This window comes from Zonotrichia leucophrys, chromosome 5, assembly GCF_028769735.1.
Source record: "Zonotrichia leucophrys gambelii isolate GWCS_2022_RI chromosome 5, RI_Zleu_2.0, whole genome shotgun sequence".
Lineage (NCBI taxonomy): Eukaryota > Metazoa > Chordata > Aves > Passeriformes > Passerellidae > Zonotrichia > Zonotrichia leucophrys.
Genome location: NC_088175.1, coordinates 3,117,299 through 3,139,085, shown reverse-complemented (window position 1 = coordinate 3,139,085; position 21,787 = coordinate 3,117,299). Strand labels below are relative to the sequence as shown.

Genomic DNA, 21,787 nt, shown 5'->3' with positions numbered 1-21,787 from the left:
CTCCTGGTTCTTCTGGGCAGCCAGGGTTTGGTGGTGCTTCATCTGGACGTCTCCTTTTCCATCTGGAGGGGTTGTGAAGGTGGAAACTCCCACTCTGAGATATGCCCAGTGCTTCCCTGCTGTCAGCTCCATGCATGTGTGACATGATGAAGCAAGAGAATGAAACAGGAGTGGGAATTTCTGGTGGTATTTGAGCAGAAGGAGAGGTTGGTCTTTAGAAACTCTGGGTTCAGGCTTGTTTCTGTACTGCCTCTTCAGAGGAAATGCTTCCAGATTTTTCCAAGTCTCTCAGAAAAAAAGCTGTTGAGCTCAGCAAATGTATTTCAGTGTTTTGCCTCAGACCTTTCTCACCAGGCAAATACTGTGATATTCAAAAACACAGGGACAAGCCAGCAGTTGCAAGCTTTGTGCTGGGTCCAAGTATGGATGAACTGACCCGGGACTGTTGCTGTCACAGCACCAATTTCATCTTCCTCCCTTTGGTACCCCTGGGGCTGCTGTGGCTGACAGCATCTTTATGGACCTCCCCCAAATGCAAGAACAAACAGTTTTCCATCATCAGTGAGGACTGCTGTGATTTATTGCAGAATAATCTATTGAAAATGGGTGGAAGAAGTGTCAGGATGGGGAGAGGGGGCCACAGTGTCCTGGACAGGGACTGAAAACAAATGGGGCAGGAGGTTTTAGTGCAGAGCTGAGACATTGGAACAGTACAGATGCAAAGAATAAGCCTTAGGTTCTGCAAAGCAAGCTGCTGGCTTCAGGTTTGGGCTACAGGATTGAAACCAGTAAAGCAAAAGCGAAAGAGAAGCACCACTGCTTGTTTGCTCCCCTCTCAGTGTTCTGCAAGGAGCATCAACAGCTAAGCTGCATCTCAAGGGCTGGTCCTGCCTCTGAGGCATTGCCAGCATCCACAGGTCCATCTTGTCTATTATTTGACAATAAATGACAGCAGCTCTTCCCCTGGAAACTCTCTGTTTGTTCTTGGATTTAGGGGCAGAGGCACGCTGGGGGCTGGCCGGGCTGAGATTGAATGTGTTTGCTCAGTGCCTCCCCTTGTGGGATTGAATCCCTGTCAGCCCAGTGATGGATGCACTGCTGAGCCAGTGTATCTGATAACCACAATCATTAACCAAGTTGTTGGAGGGTCAGGGGTTGCAGGGCCAAACACCATCCCTGCTCCAGCTTTTATAAGGTTCCTTTGAGGCATTGGGTGTGAGCACAAGCCATGTGGGCAGGGAGAGCCACTGCCAAGCCCTGCCATGGTGGTTGAGCCACAGGGGGACATGGTGAGCTGGGGACAAGCTGTTTGCACAAAGGTGGGGAGAGAATTGCAGGGCTTGGGTTGCTCAGGCTCTGGGTCTGCCCTGTCTTTGGGAATGAAAGAAGAGTTTTCCCCCACTCACATGTTTGCCTTTCCTTTCTGCAGGAGGAGAAAGGGCACTGTGGTTGAACTGGCTTCCACTCCTCTTCTCCACTGCCCTCCCCTCCTCCTTCTCTGGCAAAGGTCATTCATGGGCCTCTCTCCTCGCTTCATCAGGGCCTCCCTGCAATTTCTTTCTCTCACACACATGCCCAGGATCTTTTCTGGAGAATTGCCCTCCATTGACTTACATCTGATGCACAAACACGTGCAGAGCCCAGGGAGGCAGTCACTTTCCCAGGCAGATGTCTGCAAGTGTTAAAAAAATAATCAGCTGCAAGCTGGGATGCTCCCATTCATCCTGGAGGGCAAACTGCAGCGCAAAGAAAGGGATGTGCCTGTACCCTGGCTCTTTATGGAGGGTCTGTTTCTTAAGAGGCTATTGAACCAGATTCAATGCACCACTGAGGCATCTAAGAGGGGATTTAGGGACTTAAAATTTGCCTGTGGGCACAAATACATACTTAGTGAACAAATGGCTGGGATCCTGAAAAGGTTATCAGGCTGACAAAAGAGGGGGAAGAAGCAATCAACTCACATAGGGGCAGAAAAGAGAGAATGAGAATAGGACAATATGGCAGCAGGATGCTCAGGTGGGAAAGAAAAATCCCTGTGATGAAATTCCTGAGCAGAGACATGTGCTGCCCAGCAGCTTTGGGAAATACACTGGAAAAAGTGTAGAGGGAAAATGTGTGATATTAAGTACATCCACTTCAGTGACTAAAAATACTTTTGCTCATTCTTCAGTGTCACAAGAAGACATTTTTGTCATAGCTTATTTAGACAGCTGCCTGCAAATAATCAGGTTCAGTCCTAATCTGTCAGTAACATAAAAAAAAAAAAAAAAAGAAAGGAAAAGAAAATGCCATTCCTTAAATAAATTCAAACTTTCTGTGGGAACATGTAGCTTTCAAACAAAAGTGACTTTGCAGGAAGTTGCACTGGCATTTTCTTGCCAAGGTCAAGATATTATCTTGATTATCAAGAAGAGACTTCTTTTTTTTTTTTTCTTTTGAAACAACTTTTCATTAATTTTTAATGCAGATTCTATTACAAACAGCAGTGTACTTCAGAAAACACTAAGCCTGGAATAAGGAGCATTGATTGTATTGATGGAAAATGTTCTTCTGACATCTCAAGTCCCACTTGTACCTTTCCAAGGAGATTTCAAACTTTTTTTTTTTAATTATGCTTTGTTTGGAAACATTATTTAAAACTCAGGTTTGAAAACCAAGTAAATTTGTGTCCCTCTACATTGTCAGCAAAGGAAATTCTCATCCTGTATAATTTTACTCACTTCTCCCACAGACCTGTGAAATGTGTCATCACTTCAGCTGCCAGGCAGAGGGACAAGGAGTGGCAGAGCTGAGAGAAGCCACTTGTGGGCTGGGAGGAATGGGAAAGCCTGAGAGAAGAAAACAAGCACCACCCACCCCCTTCATGGGCATTCTTAAACTAAAAGGCCACAGGTATCCAAACTGAGGACACAGGGCTGCAAATATGTGCATCCACTTGACTTATCATCAATATGATTGCAGGGAGAACTCATTGGGGAACATGTGTGAGAAGAGTGGGAGGCAGGAGGGTGCAGAGACCCTGTGAGCATCTCTTGGTGCCTTCTCCATGTTCTCTCCAAACAGTGCCCCAGACAGGCTGTTTGGGGTCTGGGCTCTGGCTCAGGAGGGCTGTGCCACAGATCTGTGGCTGTATTAGCCCTGCTGTTGGTGACCTCTGACAGGAGACAACCTGGTTGCCATCCCTGGGGAGTGCAGGCAGAAATGGAAGCAGAGGATGGCTGGAGAGTGAGCCAGGGGATATCAATTTTCATGGCACAACACAATAGGGAGGAAAGAACGCCTGAAAAGCAGGATATTCAGAGGGACTTTTCTTAGCTGCTCCTGGAGTGGCTGCACTCCCAGAAATGTCAGACTGGTACTGGGAGGCCTCACTGCAGGCTGACCAGTACAAACTGGAAGGAAGGAGACTCTGCAGAGAGGATAACAGCTAAAGGACCAGTTCAGGCACACAGGGGAGATCTGATTAGAGGGGATCCAAATTCTTGGGCCATGGGACACTTGCCAGACAGGTTCTCTCATTTGCACCTCCAGAATTTGAGAGCTTTCCATGAATACAGCATCTGCACACCACAATGCCCATGGGGGCTGGCCCACAGCAGCAGCACAGAGCTGGGGTGCTGGGCAGGCTCTGAGGTCAAGGCAGGCTGGCCATCCCTCCCTCACAGCTGTCCCACACCCAAACCCAGCCCAGGCCCAGGGAGCAAGCCTGGCAATGTTTCTGTGCATGAGCAGATGCCAAGCAGGTGCTCTCAGAAGTTCTCATTAACTCTCCATCAAGAGCTCAGCTTCTGGACAGAATGGGGAAGGTGGAGAAAGGAGCTGCACTAAAAGCTGGCCTTATTCAGTAAGTTTTTAACACATGTTCCTCTCCTGGGCCTGTCTGTCCTGCATAGAGAGCCCTTTAGCCCTTACTCACCAGCTAGATGAGTAAACCATACTGATGGTGTCCCAGTGCCACTGCAGATGTGTGGGCTCCAAACCCTCTGCACTCAACTCCCCATTTGGGAAACCACTCTGAGGTCACTTGGGAAACTTCACACTCTGAGGTTTCAAAACTGTGTCTGACTCAGAGGTGCAGGAGCTGCTGCCACGGTTTGTGAGATGACTGCACACAACATCTCTGACAGGAGAGCTGATTAATGCCACCCAGGCCATTGCTGAAGTGCTTGCTGAATCACCTCCATCCTCTACCCAAGAGAGGTATTTTTTTTATTATTTATTACTCATAAGGAAGGCAATTTTGTCATGTTTGTAAGCCATGGGCTGCTCTGTGGCATCCAAACAGCTTTGCAGGAGAAGGTTTCTTGGTCTCCTGTCCAGATTGAAAGCAACAAATATTAAATGTTTCTTCTTCTGAAAACCAAAGGATTCACAGTAAGGTAAGTGTGAGTATTTCTGTGCAAAGGCTTTATATTTTAAAGGATGAATGATTTGATAACCCAACAGACCCCATACAATGCCTCCTTTCAGTGACATTATTTTGTGGATTGGTGGATGAAATGGTGAAATGTTCTTCACTGGAACAAATGGTGAAATGTTCTTCTCTGCCAGCTGTGGGCAGAGGATTCTTAAATTGTCACCTTGACAAATTGAGACCCAACACTGCACAGAGAGAAACAAAACACTTCCAACCAAGCTAATAATTCCCAGGAAGGAATTTGTTTGGTGAATGTGAGCAAGGTCTCTCAGAATTCCTTGGAGTTATTGACTATGGCCTTGGGTTTTTCTTCTGGGTTTTTCTTGGCAAGTTGTGGGTGGAGAGATTTGTTTGGGCTTTTGAGTTTTCGGCCTGGAGATTTTTTTCCCCCTTTTTATTTGCTTGTTTTTTTGTTTATTGTCAGAATTTCAGGTGCATTCTGATGAGAAATGCAGCATGTGGCCTAAGCTTGAACTGAATAAAACTTCACAAAGGACCTGCACTGACAGAGGACTTTCTGTAGCAGAAAGGACAATTCAGTGAGGGTCAATAATTGTGTCCAGGGAATAGAAATGGGAGATGAACTGAGGTGCTAATTGTTCTGTCCTAGTGGGTACCAGTACCTGGCCAGGGAGCAAGGGGGCTTTTCTCCCCACCCCTGGTGCAAACCACCAGCGTTCTTGGTGCTTCTCCACCCCAGGCAAAGCCAAAGGCACAGTGACGTGAGTGAAGCACTCGGGTTGTGCTTAGGGTGGAAGGGAGCTGGAAGGTGTCTGCCCACTCTGCACACCAAATTGAACACAAAAAGAAGGCTGCATGGGGGGTTCCTTTTGGTGTTGAGCTAAGAAACACATGGAGAGGAGACCTCTATCTCCAGCAAGCAGTGCTGGCTGTCAAGTCCTACATCTTGAACTTTCTCCCAGTTTTCTCTCAGAGATTTAGGCCCTAAAAGCACTGCTATAACTGTGCACAAATAGTCAGATTCTAGATGGAGAGACATTGTTCCACCAGCATTCAGGTGCTGTTGGTGTTTTTATCCTTTTCCTTTTTGATGACATTAGAAAAGCCCTTGCAGTAATGCTTAGAGCCTGCTCCACCTTCAGTGTTGAGTCAATACCCGTCCTTCCAGCATGGACTTAAAACACCACAGGCTGCTCCCCACAGCACTGCCTTCAAACCTGTCCTGGCTGGTCAGGGATAACGTCTGAGATGCCAACACCCATATCCAGAGCAGTGCTGGGCCCTGAGTTGTTTCTCTGCCCTCATGTTGTATTTTCATCACGTTTATCAATTCATGCCATCTCCCAACAGCACACGGGTATTTTGTCAGGCTCCACATAGATAAAAAAACTATCTTTTCTTTCCATCTTTTGAAACCCATTGCTTGTTCTTTATTCATTTCCTTTTGCTGATTTAATCTGCTGCAGAAATGAGCCGTGTCATGGTGGCTCCTCTGAGCTCCTGGAGGAACCCTGCACTCAGGCTCCATCCCACAGAAACCATCAGCTCCTTGTGCAGGGTGGCCACTGACCCTGGAGATGCCTGCCCAGCACCTGCTGCCCATAGGAGGGTCTTATCCCAAAGTTTGGTGGCAGGTCTGATGAAAGGATGAACAATCCTGAGTTTTGGAAATCATTTGTGGGAGGTTTCTGATGCTGGTTGGCAGGGATATATGCTATCCATAATGGATGTGAGAGGCAGGGGAGAAAGGCAGACCTTAGAGGCCTCCTTAATTTTAGCAAAGAGGATTGAGAGAATCACTGATACATATGCTTTGAAGAGGCGAATATATTCTCAGCTCTTCTGGGGTCTGCAACATTGCCAAGGCAGAGAAGGAGAAGGATTTTTGAGCCAGAAAGAAAGCATGTGAGTGAACAATGATGATGACCAGTTAGTGGGACAAAGAGAAAGAGGTGCTCCATCTCCCACTGTCTTCAGAGCAACATGAGCTTCAGTGAAACAAGCTGCTGGGTTTGAGTGACTGAGCTCAGAGATCTGTGTAAATCCAGATTTAGCAATCCCTTCTGGCCATAAACACCACCACCCTGCTGGCTCTCACAGTTTACCGGTGGGAAAGGGCCGAATTTGGTAAACTCAGACATCCATGTCACGTGCTATATTTATACAAACAGTGCAGCTCTCTCCTTGTAGGGGAGCAGCCCTGTCCCCATGTGGCAGCAGTCACTCATCAAAGGCCAGCAGCAAGTCTGAGATGGGGGGACAATCCCTGGGAGCGTGGTTGGAAGCTGTCCACAGCTGTTTGGTTGTAGTGGTGTGCTGGCATCCCAGCCTGGCCTCTCCACTCCCAAGGAAGCTCAGAGGCAGAGAGGGAGGATGCTGGAGCACCCAGCCAGGAGCCCAACACAGAGGGCAGTGCTGTTTCTGAAGGCAGTAGATAAACAGCATTCACATGGCTGTGACCAGATCTGATGTTGCTCTGCTTCATCTCACATTGATATAAATGCAGTACTTAGAAAACCCAGAGAGACCTAAGTTTTACCAGCCCACTGATCCCTGTAATAGCAAAAGAATCCAAAGGAGGTGAAACCCTGCAAGAAATATAAACTTTGTAACTCCCTAAACCCACTTTGATTCCAGACTGTTGCTCTTGCAAGACAGAGGAGAATTTCCAGGTTTTGTCTGGAATTCAGGTTCACCTCCTGTGCAGGAATCCCAGGCACCAGCTCTCTCTCTGTTCCCTGCAGGTAATACACATGTGCAGACAGAAATGCTGCTAACTCACCTGAGTTTCAGCACTAGTTTTTTGTGAGACTCTTGGTATTAACCAGGCCTCCTCTGAAAGGATCTTGAGTGTGGAGAGTAATGCAGGAGCAGTGTGAAACCCACTGGGGAGAGTAACCAGAGCAGCAGCATCACTATGGCCACGGAGATAAGGGGCAGCTCTCACACCACAGCTGATGAGTGACATGATTTCTAACCCTTTCAATGCCTTCAAGCGTTTTCCTCCTTGACTCAACCTAGAAGTACCACAACTTTAAAACAATGTCCCCGTGGAGGGAAAAAAAAAAAAAAAAAGAAAAAGCAGCAATTTTTCCTTCTATTTTTAAGTCTCCCTTCACCACAATAGCTCCAATATTTCACTCCTGACTCAAAGGCAAAGTCCGAGGGAGCAGGATATGCTGTAGGGTATCTCTCTTGCCACACTATTCGTGTTATTTTCAAGTTCCTCTCTGCAGGGTTGATCTTGGCAGCAGATCACAGCGCCGGCGCAGCACAATGTAAACTGGAGCCATTGTTACTCCATCTCCCGCTCCTCATCGCTGCAACAACATTTCCCCACACGCCTCCCTGCAAATTGCTGCGTGTCCCATCCTGCTTCCCACCCCCCTCCAAAGGCCATTAGGCTGCTGCAGCTCAGCTATTCATCCAGCCCCCTCGGAGGCACTGAAATAAAGTGGTTTTTCTTTGGGGCAGGGTTTTGAGAGCTGGTCTCAGTGACAGCAGTGAGGGGCTGTGCTCTGGGCTGCCCAGTGTTTCATGTCATGTGCACCAAGCAGGCAGAAGAGGGTGGCAGGGAAGAGGGCAGCTGTCAAAATGGCCTTAAATTGCTGCATTTTCTTCCATCACCTGCTGAAGGCACAGTTGTGGGTCTGGCACAGGGCTGAGGAGGGGATCCCTCTGCATGGGATCAGCCTGTGGTGCTGTCTGAGGAGTGCACCAGGGCTTGGATCCATACAGCCAGGGGGCTTTGGCTGATGGAGCCAGAGCCGAGGATGAGGATTATCAAGGGTCTCAATCTTCATCACTGGGTTCTGCTAAATGGCAGCTGTTTCTGGAACTTTTCCTTACAACTCTGAGGCCCTGATACACATAAATATGATGTAAATACGTGTGTGCATCTGTTCTCACTCTGCCAACAGCACAAAGCCAGAGGGCTCTGCACAGAACCAGCACGATGCTGAACCTCAGCTGACCCACATTGCTTCACTTGTGTGCTTGGCACCCTGGACCAGCAGCTGCAGCAGGAGGAGGCTCCACCAGCAAACCCAGCCCCATCCCCATCCCCAGAGAGCTGCTGACAGCCCCACTGTGCCCAGGCTGCTGGGGATGGCACCCAGGATGGGCTGGGAGCAGCGATAAACATGACATCCATGGGAGTGCACCGCCAGCTTCAGCCAAACAGGATCAAGCCTTCAGTCACTTGGCAACCTGCTTTATCAACCTGAACTTGTATCTCTCTCTGCTGCTGTTTTTCCAAGGGCTATTCATGGTTCAAAGCTATAGACAATGCTGTTCCTTTCTTCACTCACTGCCACCTAGTTATCTCTGGCAGAGTGTGACTCTGGAGAGAAGCAATTTGAGAGAGGAAATACATTGGAGATGGAAATAGCATGGAAGATACAACAAGGACTTGACTTTCTTGTTTCTATCTTATTCAAGATTATGTTTCCTGACTGAATCCCTGAAGACATTTGAGTTGTTCTAAAAATTGTGAAAGGAACAAAAGAAATTTTTTCATGCACATTGCAGAGAATCCAGAATTCTGCTCATTTCCAAAGTGTAGAAGTTGGGGAAATTGGGGTTGACATTTGGCCCTTGGCTAAAGCATGAAATATAGGGAAGGCCCAGGAGTCTGGAGGAAAGAAATGCGTGTCCCAATCAGATACATACATGGGAACATTTGTTTCAGCATCCCAGTCCATAATGCTTTGGAAAATTCATCTTGGTCCCTGCAAACATTCCATTTCATAAAAATTCAGTAGGTGGACAAAAAGTTATAGAAAAGAATAATTGTACAAATAATACCATGACAGGACAGGGTTTTGTTGAAAGTTTTGACTGATGAAACCCAAAGCCATAGGTTTCAAACCTTGGGCATGCTCCTGTTCCTTGGAAAGTTGCTGGAACAGCTCATCTGCACGGTGAGGAAGGTTTGTCTTCTCGTCCTGGGCTTACCCTGAGTTTCCTAAGGTTACACCAGAATTTGGCTCAGGAGCTCTCACACATTTCATTCATGTAAAGGTGCAGTTAAACAAGTGCACACACCCAGTACAATTTTTATAGCAAGGGTTTTGCAATCTGGACAAAACTTTCCTTGAAAGACTAAAGTTGTCCTCCCATGGGTGAATCTGATCGGATTGATTTGATATTCTGAAAAAAGGTATACATAGACATCAGTTATATGATAAGTTTGCAATGAATTAACAAAATTAATGAAGAATGAACAGAATAAAAAAATTACAGGAAAGTTTAAAAAAAAATAACCTTGAGGAAAAAAATTAAAATAATATTTTTCCCTACTTAGCTGACCTGCAGATATTCAGGCTAACAGGTCACATAAGCCCCAGTGGGATGGTGGCTCTGCCTGGAGCAGTTCCCTGAGGATGGAAGATGCTCAGGGAAGCATCCCATGGGCAGAGCTCCTGCCCTGTCCCACCTCCTGGAACACCTGCACTGGCCAGGACAATGGGGTACAAAGTGGCACCAGGACACGAACTCATGCCCTCCAAAACACGGGGCTGTGTGTTGGAAAGCCTCACTGAGAGTTCCTCTGAAGAGATCCAGAGCTGCCAAAATGCTCAAACTGAAACTTTCTGCCTATTTTAATCTAATCCAGCATGATTGCAAAGCTTTTTTCCTGCCTGATCCCAAATGGATTTTCAGGCAGAGAAATTTATGAGAAGTAAACAGCTAGAGTTAAATAAACACTTGCAGGCCTCTGGCTATCCTGGCAGGGGACTAAAATAAAAAAATAAAAGAAACCTGACAGCAAATATTAGCAACAGATTTTTAACAGGTGGAGGAATTATCATATGTATCTAGGAAAGAAAACAAAACAGGCGCTCCTAAATCACCAGCGCTGATTTAAACATGAGCTTTTAAATATAGTGTGTGAGCAGCAAATGAGTTCTAATTGAGGAGAGCTTGTAAACAAACAACAGCTTTCATCTGCAGCATCACACACAGGCCCTGTGCTGGGGCTGGACCTGCTGCCACAGCCCAGGCCTGGCAGTGGAGAGGGGAATGAGCTCTGATGTCCTTAAGGAATGCCAAGGCGTCCTGGAGCAATGAGGAGCAGCAAACTGGGCTCACACTTCTCAGGGTCTAGATGGGCAAAAGGAGCAGCTCAGTGAACCAGGCGTGCACCAGGATCCCGGCACTGCTCCTCATCCAGCTGCTGCAGGCACCCAGAACAACATCTGGAGCAGTCAGCCTGTCATGAGGGCCACTTTTAAAGCCACCTCTGAGCGACCTCATTTGTCTTGCAATGAGAGAAGTGAGGGCCCTTTCCAGCAGCTGTGTGGGCATCTGATCTGTGCCACAGTCACTCATCATTCCTGCTCTGCTCCAGGGTCCATCCAGCACCATGAGGAGCCTGAGGAGCAATGTGGGAGCTGGACAAAGGAGGGGATGTGCCTGGAGCAAGGCTGTGAGAGGCAGCTGTGGTCAGAAGGGAAAGGTGTGCTGCAGCAAAGCATGCACAGTTAATGCTCAGCCTGTGATGCAAGAGCGGGGGAGATGCAGCACGTCAGGAAACATCCACACAGCGCAGATACAATCAGGCTGAAAACACACAGAGCATGCCAAGGAAGTAACCTTGAATGTCTGCTGGTATTTTTTCTCTGGAAAGCAACAACAGGATATTACAAAGGGACAGAAGCATGGACATGGTTGCCAGTTCTTACCAAGATACATAAATTACCTGCCCTGGAAATGAGCATGAAAGGGAAAAGTGTTTATGCCCAGTCCCTGACCAGGGCTCCTTAAAAGGCCACTTTTAGCAGTGTCCCACTGAGCTGTCACAGCCAGCTGGAGGTTTTGACAGCAGGGTGGTCACACTCAGCATCAGAGCTCAGCCTTTCCACTGGTGTGCAGGGAGCAGGCCTTGGAAAGAGCTCCCACTGCAAGAGGGATGACCTGCACCAGACACACTGTGTGTGCCAGGCATCTGCTGCTGGGAAGAACCAGCTAGCCATATTCAGATTTTATTTCTATAAATTTTAATCTCTCTGTGCTCTGAAAAATGATTAATCGCTCAGATGAGCTGAACCAGAAACTGGCAAATCAAAGCCACCCTTGTTTTGAAAACACATTGCCCACAAACCCCAGATTAGCACCGTGCCCCGCAGCAGGAGAAACACAAACCCCAGCAGAATATAGCACCCGCAGCTCCAACCCTTAGTACCCAAATTTAGGCATGCAGAGGGAGCAGCTGAACCCCGAGCCTCGCTGGGACCCATATAGACCACCAGAGTCCCTGGGAGCAGCAGGTGCTTGGGAGCACTGCGAATCAAAGCACTGCTTTGGGGCACTAAATATAGAGCAAAATCCAAACAGCCAGGCTGGGAAATGTCTGCCATGTGCTGCCTGCACTGCCCTGTGCTGGGGGTCCCACACAGCCAGGCTGCTCCTCAGGATGCCCCTAGAAGGTGCTGCCTCCCTGCTCCCACCACCCCTGCCCACTAGCAGGCTTTATCCAGGGTGACACGGTGCAAAGAGGGTTCTCTTCCTCACTTTTGCAGAGGATATTGCTGCACTTGAGATTACCTCACTGCTTTATCTGCACTGAAAGCGATGTCAGCAGACTGTCAGAACCTCCCTGGGGACCTGCCCTGTCGCCTCGGGGTCATGCATGAGGGATGTCCCTGTGTCACCATGCCAGGAGCCTCACCAGGCTGAGAGTGGCATCCAGGCACATCCCAGTGGGCAGGGAGCCCAGGCAGCACCCCTGCACTTCCCAGTGAATATCTTGAGAGAGCAGAGCTCTTCACTGTTCAATTTTTTCTCTTCTTTCTGTTTTTGGTTATCACAGAATCACAGAATTTTTAGGTTGGAGAAGACCTTTAAGATCATCGAGTCCAACCCATGTTCCAACACTTCAACTAGATCATGGCACCAAGTGCCACATCATTTAATTAAAAAAAAAAAGGAAGATAGACAGAGACTCAGCACACCTCACCACACTCACCTTTTTAGTTGCCCAAGTGTTCAACTCCAGCAGTTTTACCTCCCTTTGAGAAGCTGCTGCACTCACCATTTCTGTTTTCTTTTGGGAGGTGGGGATGAGAAAATGCAGCAGCCATTGAGCTGCAGTGCCCAGCCTGGGGGAGTTTCAGCCCCACAGAAGGCAGAGCAGGACAGGGACACCAGCTCAGCCAGAAAAAGGGCTGTTGGCACATTGCCTGCCCAGGCTGGCTGGGGGCTCAGCACTGAGCAGCCCTTTCTCCCAGCCCTTTGCACCTCCTTGTAAGTAACTCATGGGGGTTCTTGGAGAGGAGCCCAGTCATGCAGACACACCAGTGAGGGGACCACCAAAGAGGGAAGCACTCAGATAAGCCACATGGCAAAAGGAGAAACAGATACAAACTGTCCCAGAATTTCTAACCCACAGAGAGGTCAAGCCCTGGGCCCACAGCTAAAAAAGGTACAAAAGAGGGACAATCGCCTTTTTCCCAACAGCTATCATACACTATTTTGAAATGATGCTACACCTATATGTTTATTTGAAAAGAGATACACAAAACTAATTTTGAGCTGCTTTTTGCAGCACTTGCAGGTATCAGGATCTAGAAAAGCCCTGCCAGAGGATTTCTTCTGCTCCTAAAGCAATGAGCTGTCTGAAGCAGCTGTCACACATGGGTGAGCTTTCCACAAGAGGCAGCCCAGTGATGAACCAGAGCTGATAGATAATGGTGGGGAGCAGCCTACTGGGCTGTGCTCCTCCAGCTTGGGCAGCCACATGTCTGCCAGGGCTGGGCACAAGGCAGTGGCCACCAGCCACCCACCCCTTCCTCCTCCTCCCTGCTGCCTCCCCAGCAGCAAACCACACATGGTGATGGTGGTGCAGCATTAATGTGGCCCTTCCAACCTCACCTTGAAGGGTGCAGGGTTGGGAGTTCACCATTTGGGGACAGGCTGTGCCAGCTGTCACTTGTGGCACAGCTCCTCAGGAGCAGGGAAATTGAAGAGGGATGAACCAGTGCAATGTGGTACCCATGTAACTCTCACCTCCAGATCTTACTGATGTAGCATTTCCCAAAACACAGCCTTCTTCCACACTCACTGATGCCCACATCCTTTTCAGCCTCCTGGCTGCTGGGGAGGCTGCAGGGCTTGTTCCTCTACTGCCTGGTATGAACAAATCCTTGTCATTGGCATATCCACCCACTCCAGCCCTGCCCCAAATATACAGGATCACAATTCCCAGGCTCACTGTGGACCCCCACACCCCAGTGCTGCTCCTTGCAGACAGATATGGTAGAGAGAGCTCCTGGAGGGATCCCAGCACTCACAACACTGGGTTCAGACAGCTTTGCTCTAACAAGAACCAGGAGCACGCAGAGCCAAGGCATGAGACAACCACCTCTTCTTCCTCATCAGCCTTGAGGCCAACATGGGTCAAAAGGAAACCAGTGTACCAGAGATGGTCAAGAAAGGATCTGAGCAGAGTATAAAACAGTGCTGGCCTTTGTGGGGTGCCCACACATCAGATAATGGTCAGTTTGGTCAGCCTGACTCTAAAGGGACAGAGAATAATTTAGAAGGGCACAGAGGTCATATAGGAAAACCAACTGGAGACCTGGAACTGGAAAGAGAAAAGTCTGTGAGTTTGAACCCCAAAACTTAGGGAGAAAGTGGTGTCTGCACTGTAAACCCCAAATGTTGTGGAGATGGAGAGGGAAAATCTGCTTTCTGGTTTTACATCACGTTATTGAGGAGCAGGTTCGCAACAAACAGAATGAAGTGCATTTCCACCCAGTTCACGGTGCAGTTGTGGAACTCATTGCCACATGATAAAAAAGCACAAAAAGGATGACATGATGCTACAGAGGAGAGATGTCTATCAAGTATGACCCCAAACTGCTGACTGAAAGAGCTGGATGGGTGTGAGAAGGGCTCATGCTGCAATTTGCTGCTGCCTTGCACTTTCTGTAAGCATCGTCCACCGGCCACTGCAGGACAGAGGATGCTACAGCAGATGGACCTTTGATGTGCACCAGTGCAGCTGTTGGCTGAGCACCTTCCACCCACAGGTGGGGCTCACTAATGAGCAGGTGGGTTATGCCCAGAGTTATGCCTGCAGGCAGATGGCCAAGCCTTCAAAGGCCTTCTGAGACCGCTGCCACAGCACTTTCCAAACCTGCTCCACTGCTCCTGCCCAGCCTCCTTTCACAGCCTATCAGCACAGCACATCTGCCACAGGGAGAATCCCCTCCAACCAAGCCTCCTTCAGATGGGTGGGAGAAGAGATAGGATAGCAGCTTAGAGAGACCCACAGGTTAACAAGTCTCTCCCTACCCAGCAGGGCTGAAGGATTTGCCTTTGGCTGGCTGGTTCCTCTTTTTGACAGAATATGTGAAAGCAGCAGCCTGTCTTGGGAACCCAAAGGTCAGAAAACATGGTGCCTCCCTAATCATGGTCTTGCATCCTTACAGAATGCCACATTTACACCTCCAAAGTGATCCTTCTGCCTTATCCACCACTGCAAACCAAGAAGTATTAGTTTGACTTCAGCAAAGCACATTCATTCCTTGTGTCTCAGTGCTTATAAAGAGTAATACGGATGAAGTACATTAATATGAGCAAAAACATGACATCTCCTCAATATTGGATAAGTTTTCCCTGGTTTTTTCTCCATCTAGAACAAAACCTGAAGCAGCTTTGTTGCCAGGGAAAAATAAATAGAGCTTTTCTTCTGAGCTTCCAAAGACTGGCTCATTGGTCCCTCAAGGCAGTTGATTTATGTACTCCTTTCATAAAGACAGTGCAAGGTATCCTTTGAGAAGGATTTCTACAAAATCATGCTGGATGTCTGCAGGAAACTCCAGATATTTAACTTTGAAGCAGGACAGGTGGGTCTCTGTTCAGCTCATTTGTAATGTACACTGCCCCGTACATTGTCTGTTTCTTCTTGCTCTAGAAATAGTAAATACAATATAAAAAGGAGATTTGCATAAGCTATCCAGATTTCTTAGATGCATGCAATCTAGCTTTTCCAAGGGAAAAGGTGACCCAATGAACCATGAAACTTAATGATTCTCATAAAAAACCCAAAACTTCCGATTTTGGAATATTACCTATGGCATTCATTTATAAACTTTTGATTGCAAGCATGTGTTTACAATCGAGTGGTTGAAGAAGAGACACTTTTGCACTTAGATTAAGCCCCTGTCACACTGAAAAAGTATACAGAGCATCATATATACAGTGCAAAAGCAAAGAGTTCCACATATTCATAGAAAAACAAGGATGGACTTGGGAAGGATTTAGCAATCTCTTAAGGGGACCTTTGTTCCTTTGCTGTTTTATAAGCCCTTTCTTTACCTCACCACCTGTGAGGTAAAGAGAACACAGGGCTAGTCAGGGACTGCTTTGCAGCACTGAACAGAGCAGGTCAGAGAGTCACATAAATTTTTCACAGCAAGAGCAATAATCTGAGCTTGATACAAGCACCAGCCTTGGTGCTGAGAACAGAGGAAGAGCAAAGACAACTTCTACTCTCAGACACAAGAAACCTCCTAAAGGTCACTCCTAGGCTGCCCAGGGCAGCTCACAAGCTACTTGGACTGTTCTTCAGGTTCATCCTTTCTCCAGTGCATCCAAAGCACTAGGACAGCCCACCAGCACTCAGTAACAATGAGAGAATTTAATTCACTCACACATATCTCTAACACAAATTCCTCTGCAAATTTGTTACACGCTAACCCCATCCCTTTAAGTTTCCCCACATGTAGAACTACAACTGATCTCCTCTGCAGCTTTCAGGGCAGTGACTGAAATGCCTTCCCACCCTTAGCTTGTTCTTGAAAAGGTATGGGCAGAGTGAGTTATTTTGCTGGATAAATTAACTTGCCATGCAAGCAAAGTCTGATCTGAAAGGTAATAATTACGTGGCCTGCTGGAGAACAAACCAGACAACAGCAAATGGCCAAAAGAAAAATTGAGCTCAGCAGGTGTTTCAGGTTAACATCAGGTCTTGGAAAGAGTATCAGGGAAGAAAAATTAACCCAGAACTACTCATGGCTTAGAAAAATCACAAGAGTGCATTTATTAGTGTGCCTCATTATGTAGTTCTTGTAACAGAGAGGATTCTGGCTGCACCATAATGCTTAGCACATGTGCATCAGCAAGAAGCTGAGATGCAAGAGCAACATCTGTAAAAATAAATCAAGATGAAACAAAACTACTGAATAAGGTGAGATGAGGCATGTGGAGACATACAAGTAATTTAAGAGCAGCATAGAAATAAGATCTGCATAAAATTGATCAAGGTTAATTTGTGGAAGTCAGTTTACTTTTTGTTCGTTTATCCTCCTAAACTTATTAATCTCGTTTCACGTATCTCAGTGCACATAACTCACTCATCACATCAAGGAGGCATCAAATAATTCTTGGTTTTGGCAGGGAAAGAGCACTACAAAATTTAACATTTGCCTGTGTTTTTTTTGAGAATCCTCAGAGGAACAACTTCTGGACATAGGATCAGTCCCTTTGTTTCAACAGTGGGTGATGACCACTGGTGTGCCCCCTTGCTACTTCAGCACTGGGAAGAAGCAGAATTAGCACCCTTGGGAGCAGTCAAACAGCTCATGACCAGATGACAGAATAGCAGTGACCTTATTCCAAACATATATAAATCTATTTCTTCTTTTGAGAAAGATAACAGAATTCGATTTTGAGGACTGAGTTAGCTGAGAGTTTTTTCTGTAACAATGAAGACAAGCAAATACTCCAAGAAAAAGCAATAAAAAGTAGCTGTATGACGACTAAAATAAAACCTTTGCTAGAATCTAGAATTCTCTCTCAAATGCTGATAGCTACTAGGAAAAAATCAGTTTTATATTCCATATTATCATACAAGATTTCATCTTTTACTATGTAAAATATCATATACAAAGGAATTGTTAGAGAAACAGGAATAGACCTCAGCTGAGATTGGAGCATGACATGTAAAAACTCAGAATGGCTGCACAGTATAGAGAAAGGAATTACTTCAAAATCCAACTCGATTGGGAAAGGACACCTCCTCAGGCCCCTGCATGCTCAGCCAGCCCTCTGCTCACCCAGGAGGCCAAGCCCTGCTCAGAGAAGGCTTCACTGAGCAGCCAGGAGGAGAATCACTGCAGAACAGGCACATGGAACACACAGAACATCCCGAGCTGGATGGTGCCCACAGGGACCATCCAGTCCAACTGCTGGCAGCCAAACACAGCCCTGTGCTCTGCAGGGAGAGCTGGAGGTGTCCCCGAGGCCCAGGGGACAGCACCTCCTCCACAGCTGCCCATGGCTCAGCAAGTGTTGGAGTTCAGTGCTGCACTCGGGTTATGGGAAGTACCGGGAATTAAACCTGGACTTTCACTCCTACTCTCTTTAGCCTGGCCACATCTGAGCTCCAAGAGCTTAGAAAGCAAACAACAATCTGAAGTATCTTACACACAATGAGGGAATCATTTTATTAGATTATGGAAGACAGCAGCATTACAGTACAAAAAGTTACAAGAGTAGCAGAAAAAAAGTGTTTTTGGTTTAAATACTCAGGATTATACTGGGGAACATGAGAAGGATAGTACCCTTTTCTAAACTAACTCCTAACCAGGTTATCAAAATAAGTTTTGAATATTTAGCACAAGTAAAAAAGTTACAACAAACATCATTATAAAATGCTTTAATAAATAGTTTCTTTTCTGAAAGGTTTTTTTTTTAAGAACATGTCAAAAAAAATGTACTAAAACAGATGATCCTGCAAAGCAAATCCTGCATTCCTGTATAAAATAACTGGTTTCAAAACATTCATGTTTACATTGTTCGTGGGCCAGAGTTTACACTCTCAGACATCCGTTCCTCTCAGTGGTAGGGTAACTAGGTGTATGTAGTGTTATGCTTCTTCAGTAATTAAAATAAACTTATAGTCTGCCCAGTTAACAGAAATAATAAAAGCCTTAAAAAACAAAAAAAGCATAAGCCTTCCAAAACATTTAACCATTTCTACTGAGGTACTCCCATCCTCTGAGCTTGCCAGCCTTTTTCCTTTAGAGCGAAAGATGAATAAAGCACAACAGAAACAAGACTGAGGAAAATATTGTTCCCTTCATTAGGCCTGTATTTAAACGCAAAAAAGTAATACCACATGTAATTAACATATTCACAAAAGAAAAAACAATGCCTCTCTATGTTGGTACTGTACAGTAGATGCACCCGTTAGTGTTCTTGAGATGGGCTGAACATGGGGATAAACAAACATTTCTGGATCTATTTACACGTAAGTGGTTATGCTCCTATGTAAATACAAATGACCAACAGATTCCTAACATTGATTGTATTAACATCATTTTCTAATCTGGACATAATACCAAAAAAAAGTCTTATAAACTGCCATAGAACCTCCTTTTCTGCAACATAAATTAAAAGGAATGACATGTAAAAAAAAAAAAAAGACCAAAATATTTAACTTATTAAATCAAATATACAGAGTGATTCATTTAATATGTACATATTTACAAAAAAGCACTTTCACTATTAGAAAATAAACTGTGTCAGTTGGGGAACCTAGAGTTCTCACAATTTTACTATATTGATATGGCAGTCTTTGACAGTTGCTATAGAAAAAGTTTAATCTCAAGGCACTTGTCACATGCTTCAATACTGCAATTCTAAAGTAATTCAACAGAAATAAAAAGGCCACTTTTAAACCACAGTTGAAAGATCTCTATAATTTTTTTGTTCCTATTACAAAGTGTGTAAGGCAAATTTGGAAAAAATCTTACAGAAGCTACTAACGTAACAAGTGCAGTGAGCTGCCATTAATAGAGATTCAAAGTCAAGAAAGCAGTTTAAAGTTCACACAATTTCCTCAACCAGGAGGTTTTAAAGCCACCATTAAATTAGAGCAAGTAATAAAAAGAAATACATTCTGTAAACAGTGTACAGTCTTTTGTAATAAACTTTACACATATTGAAAATACAACCTCTCCTCTGCCACACAGCGAGTGTATTATAAGTAAACTTTACAAAAATAGCAACTATCAAAGATTACTCATTTTTTTTCATCTGACAGTCATTGAATAATTTATACAAGGCTAAAGAAACAAAATAAATTTTATTTATTATTTTTATTTATTTTTTTTACGCAAAATAAAGAAACTATGAACATTTGACTCCAGATATTTTTAGTCCTTGATGCAAAGTGGAGATGTCAATTTTTCCCCTCCCCAGCAAGCGCAGGCGCAGTCTGCCCACATCCCAAATACAGGTTAGTCTCTACTGCCTTCAAAGTTTGATGCATTCACATTTTTTACAGATCTGTTGTCCATTTTGCCTATTTGGTGGGATTTCTTTACTGGACTGCTCTCTGATGTGTCAGACACCTTTGTCGGCAAAGGCTTTGCGAGTTTGTGAGAGAGGAATTTGTCCATTTCCTCATCTCTTTCCTCCTCTTCATCCTCCTCTTCCTCATACTCTACATACTCCTCCACCACATCACAAGTTCTCTTTTGAGGAGATATGAAGTTTTTGCATTCATAACGAATGTCTTTGTTACTGTAAGATCTGTCTATAGGATTTCTTATGGGATTTAAAGGTGCCCACTGGTTATTGGCACCCTCTTCTCTGGGAGGACGGCTTCTCTCTCTCTCTTTTCTCCTCTTCCGAGTCCACCACACGCAGATGATGATACAAGTCAGCCACACAATGCTAAACACCGCACAAAGAATTGGAACCAAATAATCTGGAGGGCAAATGGAAAGAAATAAAGTCTTGTGTTAACAGAACAAGATATATAGCACTGGACATTTGCAAGAAAAGGATCCATACTTGACTACAGGTGATCCCCTGAACCATTTTTAAGATAAAGGAATTAAGATGTTTTTATAGCACAATAACAACTACCTGAATGCACCAGGTCCATTTGAAAGTGCTCTTTACTAGTTTAGTTTTACATGACTAATGATGAGGGAGGAAAGTTCCATTTGAGATCTTTTGTCCTCTCCAACAGACAAACTGGTTTTGTTAAGTAGCATCCTTCTCTAGCACATATGCAAAGTTGGTCGAGAAAACCTGAGTCATCCTGCTAATTTGTTCTAAGAAAAATCCTATCCTAGCAGGAGGCAGACAATGGAGTACTGTGCACCTAAGTTGCTCTGGAAGTACTGGCACTTGCACCTGCATTTATCATCAGAAAGAACAGTCCTTTACCATCAGTGTCTACAGACATTTATGTATCAATGATCTCCAAAAACATCCAGGTTAGGGCTACATAACCAAATTGATCATGGATTCTTTAGCAAGTTCCTGTTCTACCTCAGGATGAAATACCAGAATATTTGCCCTAGGGAGAAGAGTCTTCACTGCTCAATGAACAAACAAAAGTTGTTTGTTGAGAGAGTGGAGAAAAGCAATTGCTCAATCCATATCTCACTATAGTGATCTCCCAGCCACACAGACACAGATTATTTCTCTAGGAAAATATTTCTGAAAATTTTATGTATATTTGGATTTCTTCTGCCCCCCTTCCTCAAGAGCTGTACAGCTAGGAGAGAATAACAGCTCTTTTCTGTTCTTGATAAGCAAAAGCTCACACATGGTAAGGGGCAACAACAGATGAGGTGCTTTGTTTTTCTAGAGAGCAACAGGGCTGTTCAACAGCTCTGCAGACAAATGCTGTCAACCCACCACTCCAATGCCTGATCCAAACAAATTCCCTCAGCAGTTTTACAATATCTGCTTGCAGAATAACCTGGAAATGACTATACAAAAACAACCAATGTTTCAACACCACAGTCCTTCCCTCCAATGTTCAAGTGCCTTCTGAGCACATTCTTAGTGGAATGTGACACATTCTCAAACATTTCCTTTTGGTACAGGAAGGTGAATACACTGCCAACATGGCTGGCCTCAAGGGATCTCAAAATTGTATTTTAACAGTTATGGGAAGGGTTGCACTCACATGAGTAACTGCTATTCTCTCCTGATTTTTCATAAGCAACCTAACATTAAATCATGAATGGGGGAAATACTTCAAAGAAAAAGAAGCTCTTTATTACCGTTTCTCCAAGATTAGAACACAAAGCTTGCATTCTCACTGCTATCACATCTATTATTTCATCATATGACCATGGATCCAAGTTCACTTAATAACAGGTTCTTTATACAGAATTTTTGGCATAGAGATTCTAAATTCAGACTACTTTTTCTTAAAGCTAGAGAAGCCAATGAAGCATCTAAATTATCAGCTCCACCTAGACACTTGAGCACCCCACAGAAATGAGATTCTCAACACATAGGGCTCTCAAGCACATTTTCTGATAGCTTTTCACCCACCTCAACCAATTAAGGGGCAGCAGTAAATAAATAAAATCCCAAAACAGGTTACAGTTTGCTTCATAACAACTCCACTTAAGAACTAAGGGCTAG

At 45.3% G+C, this 21,787-nt stretch overlaps 1 protein-coding gene across 3 annotated transcripts in view; it reads right to left on the bottom strand.

Annotated features, from left to right (window-relative positions):
* Positions 1–17,834: 17,834 nt before the first annotated feature.
* Positions 17,835–21,787, bottom strand: part of JAG2 (jagged canonical Notch ligand 2) — a 68,181-nt gene continuing 64,228 nt past the window's right edge. For all 3 annotated transcript variants that reach the window (XM_064714725.1, XM_064714723.1, XM_064714724.1), the window contains one exon: positions 17,835–20,102. In XM_064714725.1, coding sequence (XP_064570795.1) covers positions 19,630–20,102 — 473 coding nt within the window. In that variant the 3' untranslated portion in view covers positions 17,835–19,629. The remainder of the gene's footprint in view (positions 20,103–21,787) is intronic.